At 42.8% G+C, this 23,054-nt stretch overlaps 1 protein-coding gene across 1 annotated transcript in view; it reads left to right on the plus strand.

The window, feature by feature from the left end:
• ALK (ALK receptor tyrosine kinase) overlaps nucleotides 1-21,763 on the plus strand; it is a 44,809-nt gene extending 23,046 nt beyond the window's left edge. The window contains exons 5-10 of the mRNA XM_044663705.1: nucleotides 3,059-3,156; nucleotides 9,584-9,676; nucleotides 11,395-11,496; nucleotides 13,089-13,223; nucleotides 14,116-14,206; nucleotides 21,055-21,763. Coding sequence (XP_044519640.1) covers nucleotides 3,059-3,156; nucleotides 9,584-9,676; nucleotides 11,395-11,496; nucleotides 13,089-13,223; nucleotides 14,116-14,206; nucleotides 21,055-21,747 — 1,212 coding nt within the window. The 3' untranslated portion in view covers nucleotides 21,748-21,763. The remainder of the gene's footprint in view (nucleotides 1-3,058; nucleotides 3,157-9,583; nucleotides 9,677-11,394; nucleotides 11,497-13,088; nucleotides 13,224-14,115; nucleotides 14,207-21,054) is intronic.
• The last annotated feature ends 1,291 nt before the right edge of the window (nucleotides 21,764-23,054 follow it).

Raw genomic sequence — 23,054 nt, forward strand, 5'->3', positions numbered from 1 at the left:
ACCACTCTTCTGCCTTGGAACCAATACTTGGTACTGATTCTAAAACAGAAGGTAAGAGTTTGGAAAAAGGAAAGGAAAGGAAAGGAAAGGAAAGGAAAGGAAAGGAAAGGAAAGGAAAGGAAAGGAAAGGAAAGGAAAGGAAAGGAAAGGAAAGGAAAGGAGCAAACCATCAGCAGTTAATCTGAGGCTCAATAAATCTTTAGTAGCCTAAATTCCATTTCAGTTTCAGATGAACTGATTGTATGGAAAACACACAGCACTGGAAAGAATGGTGGATTTAGAGAGAGAACCTGGTTCAAATCCATGCTCTGCCACTTTCTATTTGAACTTGAGGTTATGATTTAGGTAGCCTACCAAAACCCAGAAACTTCTCTGGTCCTCCACCACCACAACCCAATCTTGAGAATTCTTGAACTTAAATAATTTTCCCTGAATATTTTGAAATACACCTGAATGGAGAGGTCAGAACCATTTTAAAAGATCACACCCAGTCATTTGCTTCTAGGCACCCGTATAAATGCCACTCCTTCCCTATTAGTGACAAGTCATGCCACATTAGCCCTAAATCCTTTTCTGATAGGTTCCCTAGGGTCATTCTTGGAGCAAAATGCTGTAGATATTTACCTAGATTTTAGCAAAGCATTTGATCCAATGCTCAACCCAGGGCCTGACACATAGTAGTCACTTAATATTTATTGGTGGATTTACTCATGCTATTCTTATGGAAAAGATGGAGAGACATGAAATGGATATTGTAACAATTAAGTGGATCCAGACTGGGTGATGGCTGTATCCAAAAGGGTTCAAAATCAACTTGGAAGGAGGGCCTCGGCGGGATGTTTGCCCCAGGACTATATGGCAGCCCAGTGTCATTTAATATTTTTCACGATTGGATGCTAACTAAATTTGTGACTGACGTGGAGTTGCAGAAACAAATTTAAACCTGATGTTGGAAAAAACTAGCTATTAAAATGATGCAAAAGTGGAATGGGTGGCCTTGGGAGATGGTGGCTTCCCTTTCACGAAAGGTCTTCAAGCAAAGGTATGAACATTTGTTGGATGTCATACAGAGAATTCTTGTCAAGGTGTGAAATGGACTAAATGACCTTTGAGGACCCTGACAGCTCTGAGATGCTTTGATTCTGTGGAAGAAGATAAAAGAACATAGTTGAGGTTGCACATTGGGGATGAGCTGCTGAGGGTTCAATCATAACTGGTTCAGAGAAAAGAAGATATTTAAATGAAATTCACACTGCCTGCAATGCTGGTACAATTGTCATCTTTTCTTTTTTCTTTAAAAAATCCTTACCTTCTGTCTTAGAGTCAAAACTAACTTTTGGTTCTAAGGCAGAAGAGCAGTAAGGGCTAGGCAATTGGGGTTAAGTGACTTGCCCAGGGTCACACAGGAAGTATCTGGGGTCACATTTGAACCTGGGAACTACTGTCGATAAGTCTGTCTCTCAAACTTCTGAGCCACCCAGCTGCCTCCCAAGCCCAACTTTTCTAAGCTTCATGGAGTGGTATATGGGAAAATATAGAAGGCAAGGCCAAGGGAAGCTTGTAGTGATGCCGGTCTAGAGGTTCCCTCCTGCCTACCTTTGCTTACAGCCCTGGCCGATGAGCCCCAGAAGAAGAGAGTCAATACCCCATGGGCATCTGCATCCCGTCTGAGGTCCATAAGGAGGCCCTATGTTGGTGCTCTGGAGTCAGCACAGAGTAGAATAAAAGGATCATCTCAGCTGTCTTGGCATGTCCTGAATATTTCTGAATCTTCCAAAATCAAGAACCACATCTAGTCCATGGACCTCAGTCCCCCATTAGAGAAAAGATTGCCCAAAGGAGCACATTACCCAGTGGCCTCCTCATTTCCACCTGGTAAAATCTGCCACATTCTGTAGCCTAATTTCATTTCTACCTCCATGAAGCTTCCCTGGTACACCCAATTGGAAGTGATGTCTCCTCAGATCTTTGGTAGTACTTTGATCCTATTGTCATGAATTTTATTCAATTTTATAGGAGAGTTAAATCTGTGAAATGCAGGCCATGATCTCTGTCCTGGGTTCCTCATCTCCCATTAGCCCAAGCCATTGCACTTTATAGGTGTTTAATAAATTGGAGACAATGTGTGTGGTATAAAGTGTCAGACTTGGAGATCTCAACTCAAATCCCACCTTCTGACACTTCCTGATTGCTTTGATGTTGGAAAAGTCACTTTTAAGTTCTCTAAGCCCCAATTTCCTAAAACAGGGACAATAATAGATTATGTACCTCAAAGGGTGGATGCCAGGCTCAGATAAGATGGTATATATAAGCTTTGCAATCCTTTTACACTGTAAAGTATATAGCATAGTGTCAGACCTGTAGATTTCGAGCCAGGAAAACCTAAGTTAAAAATGCCAGTTCTGACACTTACTAGTTGTGTGACCCTAGATCAGTCACTTATTGCTTATCTGCAGGTTATTGGTCTGTACAATTTGGCTAACACTCCAAAAGTGCCCGCCTCACAGGATTTTGGGAGGACCAAATGAAAAAATACTTTGCAAGCCATGAGGTCATAAATTTAAACAAAGAACAACCTGTGGTGATTACTGTTGAATCAGTTCCAACTTTCCCTAACCCCATTTGGGTTTTTTTGGGCAAAGATACTAGAGTGGTTTGCTATTTCCTTCTCCAAATCATTTTACAGATGAGTAAACTGAGTAAACAGGGTTAAGTGACTCGCCCAGCGTCACACAGCTAAGTAAGTGTCTGAGATCAGATTAGAACTCAGATCTTCCTGACTACAGACCCAGGGCTCTAACCCTGGGCCACCTAGCTACATAGAGACCATGTAATCCAACCCCTTCGTTTTATCACCGAGGAAACTGAGTCCCAGAGAGAGTAAGTTTGCCCAAGGATACACAGAGAGTGTCGGGTCTGGGATTTTAACCCGGCGTCTCTGACTACAAACAGGATCCTCTTTGCTGCATGGGAGTCGTACTGATGACTGTTATTCTCCCTCGCCAAGCAAGCATGAACTGCTTTTCACTGGCGGGTGTCATTACTTTTGTCTTTCCAGAACCAGCCGTCCTCCCTGGCTATGTTGGACCTGCTGCACGTGGCCCGTGACATTGCCTGTGGCTGTCAGTATCTGGAAGAAAACCACTTCATCCACCGGTAAGGCAGAGCGATGCTCCGCTTGTTCGTGGCCCCTCTGGCCGGAGGCAGCCTCATCTTCCTTATGCTGAGGGCAGAGTCCTGCCCAAAGGCTGCAACAAGACACAATGCCCAAGAGGCAAGCAAAAACAAGGATATTTTTCTTAATCAACCAGGGATGAATTCTGGATGATTACTGAATCCACTGAGACTTCAGTTTCTCCATCTGTAAAATCAGCATCATAATTTTGATTCCAGTGGTAGAAATGTAAATGTTTTATTCTGGGAACTTTGGCTGTGTTATTGTGTCTTGCATGGGAGGGAGGGAAGGAGGGAAGGAAGAGGGTTCAGCTTTCATGTTCATGGCAGGCTCAAACTTCACAGGGCTTCAAAGGGAGAATGAAATGGAATTCAAGGTTTCCAAAATTGTGAAATATACAAAGAAAAGAACTATTTTCTCTACATCAGAAATCTGGTTCTCTCCCTGTTGAAATCTTACTTTAAACATGTATCTTTAGACCGGAGACTCCATTAAAAGTACTTGCCACATTCCATTTGCTGCTATTGTCTTCACATCTGGGGCTCTGAGGTCAGCCTATCAGTGGAGAGGAAACTTTAAAAATAAAATGCATTAACAGGAGCTTTGCAAAGCTTGTCTAATCATTTTATAAATTAACCTTCACTATTGTCTTAGTGGGTACATGAAAAGCAGCATTGTGCCCATTATACAGATTCAGAAACTGAAGTATAGGGGGCAGCTGGGTAGCTCAGTGGATTGAGAGCCAGGCCTAGAGATGGGAGATCCTAGGTTCAAATCTGGCCTCAGACACTTCCCAGCTGTATGACCCTGGGCAAGTCACTTGACCTCCATTGCCTAGCCCTTACCACTCTTCTGCCTTGGAGCCAATACATAGCATTGACTCCAAGATGGAAGGTAAGGGTTTAAAAAAAAAAAAAGAAAGAAAGAAACTGAAATGTAGCAGGCTTTCTCCTCACTCGTAATGCATACCTAGAAGTTCTCTTGTATAAAGCACAGCCCAGGGCTCAAACTTGGAGCATTTGCTTAAGATGCTCCTCATTGATGGAGGGAATGATGGTGGGATGCCTGTGTAAAAGGCTACCAAAGCTCTCGGGCCTTTTCTGCCCCATGAGCATGCACACAGGCATACATGCAACCATCTTTTCCTCCACCAGTGAGGGGGATCTTTTTGCAAATGCTCCAACTGTTACACTATGTTTGGCTGCCACATTTCTGAAAAGGCATTGCCAAGCCAGAATGAATCTAGAGAAAGGCAACACAGAGAGGATTGCTATATGACAATCAACTCAAAGACCTGGGGATGTTTACCTGCAAAGGGAAGAGAGTTGGAGGGGAAGACATGACCATTGTTCTCAAATATTTAAAGGGGCTTTCATTTTTGGAGGGACTAGACTTATTTGCTTGGCTCTAGGAGATAACGCAAGGAACACTGGGTGGAAGTTGCAAAAGGCAGAATTTTTGTAAAGAAAAACTTATCAGAGCTTCTCACTGTAATGGGCTACTTCAGGAAGTAGTGGGCTTCTCCCTCCATTCAGTTGTTCCATTGTTTTTCAGTCCTCTCTGATTCTTTGTGACTCCATTTGGGGTTTTCTTGGCAAAGATACTGGAGTGGTTTGCCGTTTCCTCTCCAGCTCATTTTCCAGATGAGAAAATGGAGGCAAACAGTATTGAGTGACTTTCCTAGGGCTATCCAGCTAGCAAGTGTCTGAGGCCACATTTGAACTTAGGAAGATGAACCTTCCTGATTCCTGACTATGAACTCTCTCCAGAGATTTCAAATGAAATCTGTACGAATGAAATCTGAATTCGTTGGTGATATTTATAGATAGCCTGCTTGATCAGGCAAAGTTTGGCCTGGATAAGCTTCTTACAAAATCTAAGATTCTGGAATTTTTTTTTTTACTATGTCATCTAGTCTATCCCTTACCATCATCCCGGCTCTCTTCACGTTAAGTAGTCCAGACACATGGACAGCCATCATTTTCTTTAAAAATAGAATGGCAAACTGTGGTTGAATGGAAACAGTAATGGGCCTGGCTTTACAGACTAGAGAGTCCCTAAGGTCCCATCTGGTTGGATCATTCTCTGACTCCCAAGATCCAGTTGAGAATCTCATTATTACTGATAAATATTCCTTCCTTCATAAAGCTCTTCCATCTGTTGCTTGTAAAACCTCATCCTCAGTGAAAGGGTGAGGTGCCAGTCCTCAGACTTTCTGTAATTACCTTGAGGAACCATAGGACTGGAGGGGACCTCAAAGATCTCCTAGTTCAACCACCCAACCAATGTTGGGAAATCTTCTCCATAAATCCCTGATGCCCTAATACTTTAGATGACAAGGAGCTCAGTACCTTGCAAGGTAGCCTGGACCATTCTCATTTTCGTATGCAGAGTCTGAACCTACCACCAGTAACTTCTATCTGTTTACCTCTCAGTTCTTCTCTCTAAAGCTATTAAAATAACCAGGGATGGGGCCATGTCTACATATCCTACATACTTATTTATTGTTCTCTTAACCATCTGGGCTTAAGATGCTCATAATGAAGATTAAGTTTAAAAGTATGTGCATCTAATTTTTTCCTTAAGAATCCAGTTGCTAAACATTTACCAACACACCTTGAATTACTCTATAAGCTTTCCTTGAGTTCAGTAGGGAATGAAGTCATTACCAGACTGGAGGCCTAGTGAGTAGACATTAATAATCATCATCATAATAACTGGCATTTATATAATACTTTACATCCATTATCTCATTTGAACCTCATCGTACTGAGAATGTCCACTCTCTCATCCATAACAGCTATCGTGTTCTCTCTAGATTCTTCTCTTTCCCTGTTCTTCCCATGCCCGTCATCATCTTGGTCATCTTCCTCAAGTGAAATCCAGCTTGTCGATGTCTTTGCCTCAAATGTGGTGGTCAGAACTAGACACGCTATTCAAGATGTGGTCTGACTGATACAGACTAGTTGGGCTATTACTTCCCGTTATCTAGTCACTAAATGCCTGTTAAGAGCCTCGAAAATGCATTAGCCTTTTTTTTTTTCAGTAGCCTCATATAGTTCTGGTTTTGTATTGAGCTTGTGGTCAGCCAAAACCTCAGGGTCTTTTTTCACACACAAAAAGAAAATCTGACATCTCCCAAATACTATAGTCATACAATTGATTTTCTTAACCCTAAGCATTTCCCTGTTGCATTTCATCTTATCTCATTAGGGCCCATCATTCCAGCCAGTCGAAATCATTCTGAATCTTGATTCCATCATCTTTCCTATTAGTTCTCCCTTCCAGCTTGTTGCCATCTGCCAATTTTATAAAATGTCTGTTCTTTCTCTGTCTTCATCCAAAACACTAGACGGGACCCTACAGCACATTAGAGGCCTCCGTACGAGTCGCCATTAGTCCATCAGCCAGCTGGGAACCCCCTGTACCATCATGCAGCCTATGTTTCTCCATCTTGTACACAAGGATATCTCTCAAGATATATCCTGCCTCATATATTGAAAAAGACAAGATATTGTCTGATTTCCCAGATTATTACTCTTTGAAGAAATGAGATAGTACTGCTTTGGGGAAATGGGGAGGGGTGGTTCTTGGCTAGCCAGTGAGCACACAGAGGATCTGAGTCAAAAAGAGCTTCAGAATCCATCTTGTCCAACTTGATTTGAGATTCCCATTTACAATGTCCCTAATGAGAAGTCATCTAATTTCTGCTTCAAGGCCTCCAGAGAGAGCAAGTACTACCACTTCTGGAAGCAGCCAATTCTACTCCAACTGGTGGGCCATTTTTATTTCTATTAAACTCATATTCGCCATTTCCATCCATTGCATCTTGTTCTATCAGGGACCAAACAGAACAAGTCTTCTGCATGTCGACCTTTCAGATACTTGAACAAAGTTCTCAGGTCCTACCCCCAGACCCTTAAGTCTTTTCTTCTCCAAGATGAAGATCCCTCGTTCTTCCAGTCAATGGTATATTCTCCAGTCTTTTCACCATCTTGGCTGCCTTCCTCCTAATGTTCCCTAGCTTGTCAACCTCCTTCCCAAAATGTGGCATCCCAAACTGAACACAGTACTCCAAAAAGGTCTAACTAGAGAAGGATATAGAGGGACTATCACCTCCCACCTTGTTCTGGACTCATTTGTTTTCTGGAATGCTTGTATCAATACTGTTGATTCATTTTATTTGTCGGCCATTAAATTCCTCAGATTATTTTTTCAGAGAAGCTGTCATCTAGCCACCCGTCCTCTATCTCCACTTCCTTTTCTAACTCATACCTCCTCCCCAATTCCTATTCCCCCAAAAAAGACTCCAATCCTCCTTTCCAGCCTACTCCTGGAAATACTTCTGTGTCCCAGCCAAATTAGACTAGTCATTTCCCAATCGTGTCCAACCATCTCCCTCCCTAGATTTTCCTAGAAGTCCTCTGTTCCTTTGACTGGATCTCTCTTTGCTTTTATGTGTCAAATACACACACACACACACACACACACATATATATATGTATGTATGTATGTATGTATATAAAACACACATATCACTTCCTCTCTGATTGGCAGCTCCTTGGGATCAAGGACTATCTTCTTTATATCATTCTTTGTTCAATACGTTAATATCTATTATCAATAAACCATGGAAATTAGCTTAATAAAATGCAGCCCTTGCTATTCCTTAGTTCACCCAGATCAGGTGATTTTGCACAATAGGGAAACTGAGGTACCCAGCAGTTGCCTTAGCCAAGGTTGAGACCTCAAGCTGTTTTTACTAATGGTACTCTTCTCATTACATCACACTAGCTCAGAATGTATTTGTATCATGGATGTATTTACATATGTACATACTTAACACATATATCCGTTGTCAATGTTTTGGTATCATAAAACAAAAAACTAAGATAATGGTTCTCAAAATTTTCCATGGTGGTAGAAACTAAATAAAACTTTGGTGGAACCTCTGAAATAAATCTTTTGAAGTTATTATTTTAATGCCTACTAACAAGCAGCTTAAGATTCCTTTTTAAAAAAGATGGGGTATTTAATGGTACTTTGGAGCACAGTCTAACATTTACCTAAGGAAATCAAATCTTCTTTAATCCCATTTACATAGCCAGCTATTCCCTTTCCCTGGCCTCTTTTTTCTCTCAAATTCATCATTTTTCATAGAAAGAAATGGCAATACCACTGTATTCCAAAGGCCATGACCTTCCCATTCACAAACTTAAACTAGACATATATTCTAGATTTTTTCAGGTCATATAAAGAAAGTCACTTCACATATTCTAGATTTCCTCAGGTTTTACCATTTATTTCTACATATAGTAGTAGTTTTACACATATTACCAGAAGGGACTAGAGTTGATGAATGTTGGCAGGCTTTTGATCACATCAAGGAAATTTCCAGATTCACCATGTGAGGTTTTCGTACTTCTACCTCCATTTCTTGCAGCAGAATCTTAATATTTAAAAATCTGACAACCCAATATTTTCTTCTTAGTATTTCATAGACTCAACTCCTTTGACCTTTCTTCATGGATCTGTGGGACCAAGGGAATGAAGGGACTTCTGCATAAGGATAGAAAGATAAAAAAAAAAAATGAAGTCTCCAGTCAGGAAAGATGGAAAGGTGGTATGATTTGAATCCAATCAGGATTGAAAAAAAAAATAGATGAGTTAGCTTTAACCTTATCTAGCCAATCCTAGAACAATCTAACTTAAAAACATTGCCCAAAGTATAGAGAAATAGTTTTAGTAAAATAATAATAATAATAATAATAATAATATTGCCTTTATGCAGCAGCACAAATAGTGAGATGCCCCTTAAAATAGGAAAATCTGGGTTCAAATCCTACCTCTGATTGGGTAAGTCACTTAACATCTCAGTAACCTCCAGCATTTCTAAGGCTGTTGGACAATAGATGTGGAATTCCTTGACTGGGAGTTTCCTAATTAGGAAGCCCCATTCTAATGACTTCATAGGGCTAAACCATGACTATATCTGATGAGTAGCAAATATAGCTTAAAAATTTAGATAACTTTATGAATGATACATCTAGGATACTACTTAACAGAAGCTAGAGATGTCTAAAGAATACACCTGACTTTTTTGGATCAATATCCTAGAAAACAACTATATATATAAAACCTTCTATAAAATGTACCTTGGCTCCACTGTTTTAATTTATTTTTTATTGCCAGTGGACACTCTTATCTTCTCTAGTTCTTTTCCACAACCCCTTTAAAAGTTGCTGAGCCCCCAAATGTAATCTCTCATACTGAAGTATAATCCAGAAAATGTAGGACAGAGGAACAAGCTTACTGAACATCGCATAAGGAAAAAAAACCTAATTTTTGTGTAAATATTCTTTTCCCACAGCCATTTGGGAAACTAGGTCTTTTTTCTCTTCCTTTCAGGGATATTGCTGCTAGGAACTGTCTCTTGACCTGCTCTGGACCAGGCAGGGTGGCCAAGATTGGAGACTTTGGAATGGCTCGGGACATCTATAGGTGGGTAACAACCATTAATTTTCTATTAACCACACACTTCAAAGCCACATTCATTCATACAGCCTTCCCTTGATGAGATGCCTTGATAAAATCAGTATGGCAGTCTCCAGAATGCTGGACTTGGAGAGAGGAGGCTCTGGGACCATATCCTAAAATTGCTACACTTGTTATCCCACTTTTACAGAGAAGGCAACTGAGGCTCAAGAAATCTACGTCACTTGCCCATGGTCACAAAGCTATAGCAAATTTCTGAGACAAAATCAAACCTGGGGACCCTGACATCAAGTTCAATCATCTTATCACTATCCTTTTTTCTTGCAAGCTAAGAGGAAACTAACTTCTTTTTATACCATGCTTGCTTAGAAAGAAAATAGGTAATATTGTATCGCTTCTTTAAATTTTTCATTTGAAATTGCATTGAAGCCCTCTGTAGTTTATTAAAAATAATGGCCCGAGCCCTGGCATTAAAATCCAGTGTTCCAACCACTGACTTCTTAAAGGGCTTGAACAAGTCAGTTTGTATCCAGTCAATTGTTGGTCAGCCAGTAGAATGTAAACCTCTCAAGGACAAGGGCTATTTCATTTTTATATTTGGATTCTCCAAAGCAATAGTTCTTGGCACATAATAAGTGCACAATAAATGCTCTCTGTCCCACTGGATTATGGACAAAATAGTCATCATCAAGAGCTTTTGCTCTTTGAGCCAGAACAAAAGCAAAGATTGGGTAAAGCAATCACTGTAATATTGGATATCATTGTAATAATACAGCATTAGGGATAACGACTCATTTGGGGAGTGTAACAATTGGTGAGTTCACTTAAGAAAAATCCTGAGCTCATTCATTCAAATCTGGCCTGGGACAATGACTAATTGTGTGACCCTGGGAAAGTCCTTTAACCTGGGTGCCTCAATGTCCTCATCTATAAAACTGAGATAACAATAGTACTGATCTCCCAGGGGTGTTGCAAGGATAAAATACTTGAAGTGGGTCACAAATCTTCAATGTTATTTATTATTATTGTTGTTGCTGCTGCTATATCGCCACAGTATGCTACCGTTAGGGAAGGCTTTTGTAATTTCTTTTAAAAGGTTTTTATAATTTTAGCTGGTCACCCATTTTCTATCAGTGGGCTGTCACTCTGATTTTGCCACCCATCCCACACTTCTTCCCCTGCTAAGGCTTGCTTACTGATCAGGTGGCTTGGGGCCATCTTCCCCCAAACACTCTGGCAGAAAGGAATAATGGGTTTGGGCCAAGTTCATTCAGAGCATGTACATAAGCAAATGTATCAGCAAATGACTATTTATAGGCAGTTTCAATCATCCAAGCAACACATTATTAAGTACCTACTCTGTGTAAGGCTCAATGCTCAATGCTGTAGCGGATAAAAAGACAAATAAGACAGCCTTTGCACTCAATTATCCTGTTTTGGACAATCTGCTGATGTGGACTGTCAAGGCTATACTTATTAAAGGCTTCGATGCTGTTATTTTTAGACAAATAATGGATAAAATCAAAAGGATGACCCTTAAACTTTTGCCAAAGCAGATATTTCCTCCTTTTTGAGAGTCTCCTTGATCCAACTAATGATTTTAACTAATGATCTTTCTTCCCTCATCCAACTCTCCCAATCCCTCATTAATTTTAATTTCTTAATTAATACTTTGTTGAGTTGTCCCAGCTAAAGTGACTTAATTTTCCTCTTCTGTCCCACAGAGCGAGCTACTACAGGAAGGGAGGATGTGCCATGCTTCCAGTTAAGTGGATGCCCCCAGAGGCCTTCATGGAGGGAATATTTACATCCAAAACCGACACGTGGTGAGTAGTCCTCCCTGTCTTTCTTTGAACATCATTGACTATCTGTCTTGTGGAGTGAACCACAGGCTACCAATTGCTCAAAAGGATCTACGTTAGCAAAAAACAGAGCAGGCGTTCAAGCTAAACCTGTTCGTGAGAAATCTCAGATGCCTCAGCTGGACATTGCCAGCAGAGCCCGGTTGAGCTCTATTAATCAATAGCTAATTAAAATGAGAAGACCCAGATGCAAATACTACCCTTGCCTCTGATGTTTAATGTCCATGAGACCTTGGACAAATTACTTAACCTTCTTCAGTCTCAGTTTCCTCATCTTTTAAATTAAGTGACCTCTGAAATCCCTTCCAGTTCTTGAAAAGATGTTTAAACGAGGAACATTGATATTCTCCCTTACCTTCCATCTTAGAGTTAATATAGTGTGTTGGTTCCAAGGCAGAAGAGCAATAAGGGCTAGGTAATGGGGGTTGAGTGACTTGCTCAGGGTCATACAGCTAACAGACTACATTTGAACCCAAGACCTTCTATCTCTAGGCCTGGCTCTCAATCCACTTGAGCCACATTCTAAAAAAATTAATGTATGCCCAAATCAGACTTCACACACATACACACACACACACACACACGTGCGCGTGTTTATTTGTTGAATATTAGTGATAAAAGAATGACTATTGTCAACAATAGCATCAGCAATGATGATGATGATTTAGTAACTTGTAGCCCACACACCACTCATTTGCCACATTCATACTTAGGAATGCTCTGGCACCCCTATTTCCTCTTCTTCCCTCTCTCCAGACATGGAGAATGAAACAAACAAACAACATCAGAAAGAAGAGAGAGTTTGTCTGGGAGCCTGATCAGTGGGTGAATATTTATTAAGCACCTGCTATGTGCCCCCAGTCAGGGTGCTAAGTACTTAGGGGTACAAGGGGAGCCAGAGGACACTCCAATGGCCTGCTGCCTCTTGGTTTCCTTTCTGCCCTCAATGAGAGAAGGACAACCAGGGGGAAGGAAAGAGAAAGAAAACATTAGCCAAGGAGCTAACTGGAAGGTTCTAGGCTAGCAGTGGAGTGGGAAGATGCCCATTCATTCTTTCTCTGCCAGTGATGGGGCTGTGACTTTGTCTCAGCTTCAACCTTCTCATCAGCACAAAGATGAATGCCATTTTGCCCCTGCCCTTTCAAGGATCATAAAGCACTCAGAAAGCCTCGTGTGGCAATTACAGATGCTCAGACCAAAGTCCTCATCTGCTGATGGTCCATCGTGTCCCCTGAGTTCTCAGAAGCCCTACTGTGGAGCACAGACCCTGGCTGTTCCTTCCATTCTGGACACGTTCCAAGTATGAGCTCAGAAAACTGGTGGTCTACAAGGCCACCAAGACCAGACTAGCCACAGTCAAAGAGATGCTACCAGAAGGCCGGCCACATTCAAAGACCATCAACTGTGGTGTGCAAGGGCTGTGACCTGTGCTGGGAAATCATGACTTTAAATTATTAACCTATTTATGAATACATGTAACACATGACTAAGTATTAAGTCAAAGGTGGGTTCCTCTTGTTCAAAGGTTAACTCTGTACCCTCTGCTCTCTGTTCAGGTCCTTTGGCGTGCTTTTGTGGGAGATATTCTCCCTTGGATACATGCCGTACCCAAGCAAGAGCAATCAGGAGGTTCTGGAGTTTGTCACCAATGGAGGACGGATGGATCCACCCAAAAATTGTCCTGGGCCTGTGTATGATACCATCTACTAAGTATAATTTTTCTTTAAAAAAAAACTATTTAAATTTTAAACAAAATTTTAAAACAATCCTGTTTTTAAAAGAGAATGCTTTTTAAACGTTCCGCTCTCACAAAAGCTTTTGTTTTCCGTGAAGGATCAAAATGCTAACTTCTTTTAGTGGGCCTAGGACCAGAGTGACTCTGGGACTTTGCTACGTCCTGGTAGCCACCAGGCTCCTGCAATAAACACATCCTCTGCTAGAATGGATAACGGAAGGGGGAAGGAAAGCATTTATTCCGTGATTATGATATGCCAAGTACTAGGCTAAATGCTGGGAATAGCGTCTATCAAAAGAGAAATGGAAACAAGCAGAAGGAATAACGGCCTCTCCCCTGGCCAAGGCTATAATGGCTAGGTATCTCCAGGGATGTCACATAGGACTTTGACTGCGGAAAGAGTTCCGGGCGCTGGGGGGAGGGTGGGGCCTTAGGGAAGCTTGGCCAATGAGGAGGCCCTTCCCAATCTAGTTTCTGTAAGCGAGCCTTCTCGCGCTAATTTAGGGTCCTCTCCACGTTTTTTTCTATAAAGCAAGCCCAGTGGTGTGTCTCCAGTGTCCAGCCTCCGCTATGGCTCCGCTGCAGGGTTGGGGCCCCGGAATTTCCGTCTGGAAGCTGACTAGCCTGGGTGGAGCAGAGGCAGACAGGGGCGGCTCAGCAGGTCGCGATTCCCTCACCCAACCGCAGAGGGCAGCATGTGACAGCTGCGTGGAACCCAGGTTCCTCCCAGTTAACCAAAGCCCTCCAACATCCCGGGCCTCACTGGGGTTGTGCGAAGGCAAGAGACGAGAGCTGTTTCTCGCAGATGTCCCGCCGCTGCTCAGTTAATTTCCTCACTTTCCTTTTAGGTACCGGATAATGACGCAGTGCTGGCAGCATCTGCCCGAGGACAGGCCCAACTTTGCCACCGTCTTAGAGAGGATCGAATATTGCACCCAGGTAACAACCATTCTTTTCTCTTGGCTCATATTTGCTCATGCTGCAAGAATAAGACTGAGGCCAAAATTAAATTTTAGGTTGCACTTGTTATAAAGAAGAAATTTCACTGGGTGACTCTGGACAAGTCATTTAACCCCCATTGCCAAGCCTTGGAACAAATACACAGTACTGATTCTACGACAAAAGCTAAGGGTTTTAAATAAATAAATGTCACCTTATGGACCCTGGGCAAGTCACTTAACCCCCATTGCCTAGCCCTCCACTCTTCTGCCTCCGGATCAATAGACTGTATTGATTCTATGACAGAAGATAAGGGTTTTTGTTTTTAAAAGAAGAAGAAATGTCAACTGGTTTATAATAATCAGAAGTTAATGTTAATGATGTGGCAGCTGGATGGCACAGTGGACAGAATACTAGATCTGGAGTCAGGAGGACCCCTCTTCCCGAGTTCAAATTTGACCTCAGATACTTTCTAGCTGTGTGACTCGGCAAGTCACTTATCCCTGTGTGCCTCAGTTTCCTCATCTGCAAAATAAGATGAAGTAGGAAATGGCAATCCCCTCCAGGATCTCTGCCAAGAAAAACTCAAATGAATTCTCAAGGAGTCGGATAAGACTGAAATGACTAAATATGTTAGCGGTCTCTAAAGCAAAGTATACAAATCGTGGTATGGCGAGAGCACTAAAATGCCTATCCTAGAGAACTTTGTGTTATGCTCTTGGCCTTTTCAATTCTTGGTGCCTTGGTTTTACCCTGCTGTAAAACAAATACTAGCACCTGTTTCTGCACCACTTCAACCAACAACAGCTGGTTAGCACCATCATTAGGGGAATTCAGAGGAATGATGGAGAGCAGGAAAATGCGTGGTAATTGTAACAGCCTTCCAGTATTTGAGGAGAGCACTAATCATTTAAGGAGAACGGTAGTGGCTTCTGCCCACAGATGTAACACTAACCTTGCCTCTGTTGTCTGTGACTAGAACTGGTTTATAAAAAGAGGGGAACTGACCTAAGTCTTTAGGGCTTAAGCAATGGTGTGTCTGTAAGGCTATGGAGAGCCCTGAGAGCCCTGGGAGCCTTTCCTTACACAAGCATTTCCGTGGGCTGTCCGTGTGCTATCTTGTTGGGAAAAGAAGAGAAAGGGAAAGGGGTGAGAAAATTATGGTGTGTCAGTGTCTCCTCTCCCCCGCAAGCCTAGATGGTGTTAAATGGGGTTGATTTGCAAAAGGGTCAATCTGGGATAGGAGGCTTCACCTACAACTGAGGCTGCCTATCTGCTAAATGATTACCCAAGACTCCTTCTAGGGGCATGTTTAGGTGCCTAAGATATTACCATGCTTACTGAGTACTATGCTGGTTTTTGTTTTTCAGTTGTGTCCATTTCTTTGTGACCCCATTTGGGGTTTTCTTGGGAAAGATACTGGAGGTGGTTGGCAAAAACCATTAGAGCAGTTGCCCATTTCCTTCTTCAGTTCATTTTACAGCTGAGGAAACTGAGGCAAACAGTGACTTGCCCAAGGTCCCAGAGCTAGGAAGTGTCTCAGGCCAGATTTACAGAGGAAGATGGCTTCCTGACTTCTGACCTGGCTCTATCTACCAAGCCATCTAGTCATGACAAAAAAACTCACAAGAGAGAAACTGATGTACGAGTCCCCTCTAATCCCTTGTGGCTCTGGTAGACTAAACATCCCGATTTCCTTTAACTATTTATTCCTCTTAGGAGTTTCTAAGACTCTTCATCATTGTGATTGCCATCCTCTGGAGTTTGTTCATGTCCTTTTTAAAGACTGGTCTTCAGAACTGAACAAAATATGCCAGGGTCCATGCACCCCGCACAGGGTTATTGCTTCCCAAACATCCAGGCAGTATCTCTGGCATGCAGGAGACTGAAATTTGGTTCCCTGAGCTAGTAGCAGCAAGTGATTTTTTTTAAATTTTTTAAAGCTTATTTAACTGATTAATTTATAATATTTTTCCATGGTTCCATGACTCATGTTCTTTCCCTCCCCTCCTCGCCAACGAGCAGTTCCACTGGGCTTTACACGTATCAGGACCTATTTCCATATTATTACTATTTGCACTAGAGTGATCGTTTAGCGTCGACATCCCCGGTCATATCCCCAGTGACCCATGGGATCAAGCACTTGTTTTTCTTCAGCGAGTGATTTTGAGACAGTGTGGCACGGTGGTAGTGACGGAGTGCTTGGAGCAGATCTTTGAGTTGCCCACCAGGCACCAGCCTATGCTGTAGAGGGAGAGCCTCCCCTGGAAGGTGCCTGTAGGACTATCACAGGGCCGGTCCCCATGTCCCCTCTAGGCTACTAGCATCTTTCATGGTTCACCCTTGCTAGAACCTCCCTGAGCCTTTTCCAGCCGGGTCTCCGGGCCTGGCCGTGTGACCCCTTTAAAAAGTCCGACATGCAGGACTTACTTTATCCCTTGATCCTGACCCAGTGGTGCAGCCCGCCGGGGCAATTCCAAATCTCCATTTAGTCACTGGGGTAGGAGACGGTCCCCACCGTCTTGTCTACTTCCGTTTTGAATCAAAGTCCTCTCTTCTCTATTGATCCGTTATCAGGACAAACACTGGGCAGGGCAGAGCCCAAGTCAGAGAAGCTCGTGGGCTGCCCACTTGTTCCCCGGAGCCCACCCTACGGTGAAGGCTGAACGATGGCGGCGCTTCTCCTCAGCTGCACAGTTATCGAATAGCATTGTTCCCTAGTCCATATTTCAGTAGCTTATCCACTAGTACACTGCAAAACACTGTTCATTACGGTGCTGACATCAAGATAAACAATTGTCAAACACCGCTCCCATCTATTGACCTGGTAAAACTAACAGGAGATGATGTGAGCTCTTAATGAACTCATGTGGGTCCCGGTGATCATTATTCTTATCTAAATGTCCACAATTGAGGTCTGATGATTAATTCCAGAATTTTTCCCCATGATGGACATCAAGCCCACCAACCTGCCATTTATGAGTTAAATCCCTTTCCCCTTAAAATGAAAAAAAAAAAAAAGGCACCAGGTTTTTTTTTAAATATCTCCTGGTTCCTCTCTCCTCCTCCATGATGTGATTCTAAGATCATAACTGCACATTCCTTCATCACTTTAAGAAGATCCTCGGGCTCTACAAATTACTAATCAAGTCTCTCTGGCCTTTAATTTCTTCATATGTAAGGGCAGAGAATGTTAAAATCCCTTCTACCTCCAATTCACATATGAAAGAAGACAATCTCACCAGAAACCGTGTGATGCCCTCTTCTCATCCCCACCTGCTATGTGCTCCAGGTCCCTCCTTAGGGTGGGAGACCCTGCCCACTCCAGGATCAAGATGACACAGAAAGTAAAAAAAAATTCTGATTCTTTTGTTTTCTTCTGGAATCACTCCTCCTGCCCCCAAGAAGCAGGCCCTACCTTATACTTTTTTCCAAACTTAAAAACAATTCCTCTTCAGTACATTTCTCATCTCCCTACTAAATGGATTTTAATTATTTTTTTCAATTAACAAACATCTGTTTTCTCTCCCCTCCAACTCTCCCCATCAATGGGAAAAATAAACAAACTCATGTACCAAAGCGTGCTTAGTCAAGCATAACAGAATTCCCTCATTGCCCATATCCAAAAATTATAGCCCTCATTCTGCATCCTGAGTCTGTCACCTCTCTGTTTTGTCAAGGTGGGGAGCATGCTTTCTCACTGGTTCCCTGGAATCATGGCTGAGCAGGGCATTGATCAGAATGCTCAAGTCCTTCAGAGTGGTTTTTTTTTTCATAGTCTTATTAGATAGATTGTTCTACTTCACATAGCTTTAATTCAAATATATCTTACCAGGTTTCAATGAAATTGTCCCTTTTGTTATTTCTTATATAGTAATATTTGATTCATTACCACAGCTGAGCGGTTAAAGGGACAGAGGGTTAAATTTGGAGTCAAGAAGATCCGAGTTCAAACCCAGCCTCTGACATTTACTACCCTGTGTGACCACTTAACCTGTTTGCCTCAATTTCCTCTGCAAAACAGGAGTGATAGCACCTACCTCCTCCCAAGGTTGTTATGAGGATAAAATGAGATATTTGTAGAGTGCTATAAAATACTATGATTATTGTTCCCACTCCCCAGTGAATAAGCACCTGTCTTAACTTTTCAGTTCTTTGCCTATATGAAAAGAGAATCTATATTTTTGTAAATATGGGTCCTTTCCTTCTTTATTTAGTCTTTTGGAGATATAAGCTCAGTGTTAGTATTGATGGCTTCAAAGGGTATACATGGTTGAAATGATTTTTGAGCACTGCTTTCCAAAATTGTTTTACAAATTCATAGTTCTACCAATAGCACATTAATGTACCTGTTATTCCACAGCTTCTTCAACATGTCACTTTCCTTTTTTGTCAACTTTTCCAGTCTGATGGCTAGATGCTTTAATTTGCATTTCTCTAATTATTAACGATTTGGAACATTTTTGCCATGGCTATAGAGAGCTTGGATTTCTTCCTTTGAAAACCACCTGTTCCTATATTCTTTCTCAATTGAAGCTTCCTACTAAATTATAAGTTCCTCAAGAAGAGAGGCTGTCATATTTTTTCACTTTTGCACCACTAGTACTTTTCATAGAGAACATTTAATAAGTGTTTTTGAGTTGCCTTGTATGCCCCTTGATAATTTGAGATGATAATGTCATTTGTGTCTCCAAGGCCCCCCATTTTTCCCCAGAATTTAAGTCATATGCCAAGAATTTAAATCTGGAAGAGAACCTTAAAAATCACTAAGGCCAACTGCCTATTTTACAGATTAAAGTTTTACAGATAAGAAAACCAAGACCCACACAGATTAAGTTTACACAGCTAATAATTGGCAGAGTTATAACTCCGACAGCTATAAATTTGTCTAATATTTCGTCTATCATCACTAAGCAGATGACTTTGAGCCTTGGCAGACCATTCCAACTATGTAAAGTGTAGAGCACTATATAAATGAGATACTATTATCTTAAATAATTTTGCCAGAAAGACGACAACCTCTTCCTTGCCCAGATCCCCTACAATTTGTTCTAACAGCCTAGTGGAGTCCTCTGTAAATGCCAGCACTCATTATTATTTTCTCAGAGGGAGGCCATCACCAGTCACTACAACATATATATCTCACTTGGAAGGGCTAAAAAGATTCCTCTCAGCAGAAGGATGGAGCATGGAATGTCAATTCTAGAACATCTAGAAGCATATTCCATGAGAAAAGCCTCGTACCTCTTAAAACCTTCTCTTGGTCATGTCACATTCTTTTTCTCATTTGTCTCCCTCTGTAGTTGATTTCCTTCCCCCTCTTGGAGACATTTTCTTTCCAATTTCATTCCTGGGGTTCTTCTTTTGTCTTTTCTAAGAATGTCAAGCCTCTTTAATAAACTGGTACATAAAGGGGCTGCTCCTCCGATACTCTCATCTTTTCTTCCAATGTGGAAGGGAGAGAGGAGCCTGTGCTTGATGGTTTTGCTTCTCTTTACCCTCCGTCAGGTTAAACATAGCACATCTTCTGTAAGGCTCAGCAGGAACTCCCCTGCCTCTCTAGATGAATTAACACAGCTCCCCCTGTGAATTACTGTGGAAACTGCAGATTCCTAGTGCCTTGGAGTGCAGGTGTTTTTAAGATAGCTTTTATAACCACTTAATAGCACTGTGTCACACACACACACACACACACACACACACACACACACACACACACACACAAGCTGTTAGCCAAATGACAGTGTAAAATGAAATTAAGTGAAATGTTTCTTTAGGCTGATTGACTTTCCATGTTAACGAGTGTGCCTGTCCATCAAAAAACCTTGGTAGAAATTCTGTATGTATTACTGAAAAGCTTAGACGTAAGGTCTAAGAAAGAGCGAAAAGACCTTCCTTCCTCCTGTTTTCCAGTGGGGGGCTGGCAGAGCATGGGATGCCTTCACCATCATTCTGCTTGTCCGGGCATTCAATGCCTGGATAGGGGTTTGTAATGTGTGTGTGTGAAGGGCTCCTGGTTAAGAACCCCTCTAGACAGCAAGTGCTCCACCCCAGCACCAAAGACAGTTGGTGGAAAGCAGGCCTTTCTAAATTTCGCAGAAGACAAGGACTTCTAAGAGTATGAGCTGTGGAGCCACACATGAACCCTGGCTGCCATCAATGACCCATCTCTGAAGAACCCCCTTTTTTTCCAAGCTGTTTATGAAAGGTTGTCATCTGTCTAAATTTGGGGATGTATATCTACATATGTCTACATCTACATTTACTGGATATTATACTATTTATCCTATTTTTAATGTCTGTAAGTCTAGGATTTTGTGATTCCATGCCCTTTAGGTTGGTGTTTCCTTGCATGGGCTATGTGGCACATGGGCCAGTCTGTGAAATCAGAATAAGCAGGGGAGAGCCAAGGTGTCAGGAACTGTCATTATTCATCTTTATTAACTCTGATAACATGCAGGTGGTGGTGTTGTGACAAATACAATGGTCAGTGATGGGCAAACTACGGTCTGCAAGCCAGATCCCACCCCCTAAAATGTTCTATCCAACCTGTGACATTTTCTTAATCTGATGAATACAATGAGTAGGATATAATACAATGAAACTTGGAAAGAGATGCCTTAGAAACAGCCTGACAGAGGAGCATTTCCTTTCTTTTGGCCCCCTCTTTAAAAAGTTTGCCCATCACTGGTGTAAAGCCTTTGAGAGTCAGAATGCAATTCCATTATGGACGGGAGGGTCCTGGAAGAAGGAAAACAAGTAGGAGGTCTGGCCACCTGCTCCCATCAGAGGACAGCAGGGCATTCTGAAGTGGTAAAGTCTTATAAACTCATTTCTCTTATCTCTAGGATCCAGATGTGATTAATACAGCTTTGCCCATTGAATACGGTCCGGTGACGGAGGAGGAAGAGAAGGTGCCCATGAGGCCAGAAGACCCCGACAGGATACCTCCTCTCTTAGTCTCTCCCCAGCAAGAGAAAAAGGAGGCTGCGTGTGCCCCGTCGGCTCCCCCTCCGCTGGCCACCACCTCCTCCGGGAAGCCCCTGAAGGCTTTGGCTCTGGAGCCCCCCATCCGCATCACCAGAGGGGCGCCCGTGGAAGGAGGGCACGTCAACATGGCATACTCTCAGTCCAACCCGCCCTCGGAGCTGCACAAAGGGCGCGGATCTAGGAACAAGCCAACCAGCCTCTGGAACCCCACATACGGCTCCTGGTTCACGGAGAAATCTGCCCCCAAGAACAGTCCCCGGGCGGAGCAGGAGCAGGTGGAGCGGGGGAAAGCGGGGCAGGAGGGACACTGTGCCACAGGACCGCCAGGCAGGCTGCCGGGGTCCTCCCTGCTCTTGGAACCATCTTCCCTGACCGCCAACATGACGGAAGTGCCTCTGTTTAGGCTCCGCCACTTCCCCTGTGGGAACGTCCACTACGGCTATCAGCAGCAGGGCCTCCCTTTGGAGGCTGGCGCCGCCCCTGCCGCCTCAGCAGGCTACGGGGACTCTGCTCTTAGAAACCCGAGCGGCGGGAGCCAGGCCGGTCCCTGAGGCTGTCCTGCGCCCGCTGCTCCCCCTCGGGGTTCCGGAGCCCACGGAGGACGGAGAGTTCACCCACAACAGCTCCACCGCCAAGCAGAGACCAAAACATTGCCTTTCATTTTGTGCCAACCTGCTCTAAAGTGCCACACACAGAGAGGGAACTCTCCAAACGCACCAGAAAGGATGTGAGCATGGGTTCCTCCTACTCTTTCAAAAGAATCACGTCAATCAAAAGCAAGTGTTGGAGGCAAGGCCCGAGCCGGTCGCATAAGCTCCCGTGCATGCATGGTCCATGTGCTCCTCCTCCCGCCTATTGTCCATAGCGCTCTGCTTCGGAGTCCTGTGCCCGTCTGACGTCCCGCCCGTCATTTACTCACCTTGTCCATGTAGACGTAAACCATTTGAATGTGGGGGGGAGGGGGGAGCAAATGATTTATCTGTCATGATTTCGTACAATGGAGGACGTCCTTCATTCTGAAAAACAAACAAGACGACTCAGACTTAGCTGCGACATCTTGGCTGTGTGGGTTCTTCTGAGGACAGTTAAAGGGATGGGGACAGGCCCAAGGAGGACAGACAGCTGCAAGCCATGCATTTTCCCCTAAATGAATAATGAGGACATTCAGAAGCCTTTGAGTGTGAAGAGACACCAGCAAGAGGGCCCCAGATGGAAATGTCCCTTTACTGTACCTCTCGCCTTAAGAATATCCTGCTAAAAGATGAAAACTCTGAGATTTCCTATTGGTCTTTAAAGCCCACACTGTCTACTTACAGTATAAATAACTAAGAGTTTCCATGAACAAAAAATCTTATGATAGTTGAATGAAAACCAAAAAACGATGGGCCGAACTGCAGCCACAGTGATGCGTTTCCAAAGCAAAGAAACACAGCCAGTTAGGGCCAAACATGTCAATAAGTGATATACCAAATCCTAGCAATGGTTTCAACCACACAGCCTACGAAAGAGAAATGCCTCAATTCAGAGCCATACCTTGGCTTGCAGGAGCAGCAGAAAATCCAAAAGAAACACTGAATTCGTTTTCTTCTTCCCAAGGCTGGCTGTTGTTTGTTTTCCTTCTCTGTTGTGTTAAACGTATGAGTAGAACACTTCGGAAATACGTACAACCTATTTTTTTATATGTTCCATGCAGAAAGAGAAGTGGTCTCTTTGATTTTCTTTGGCTTTATAAGGCCTAAAGAATCAGGAAACATTTGAGGAATTGACCACAGCAGCGCTTTGTGGTTTCTTCAACTTTGTTTCTGTAGATGGACCTCATACTGATGGAAGTGACAATTTAGGACTTCTGCAAACTCAT

This window comes from Gracilinanus agilis, chromosome 2 (genome assembly GCF_016433145.1).
Source record: "Gracilinanus agilis isolate LMUSP501 chromosome 2, AgileGrace, whole genome shotgun sequence".
NCBI lineage: Eukaryota > Metazoa > Chordata > Mammalia > Didelphimorphia > Didelphidae > Gracilinanus > Gracilinanus agilis.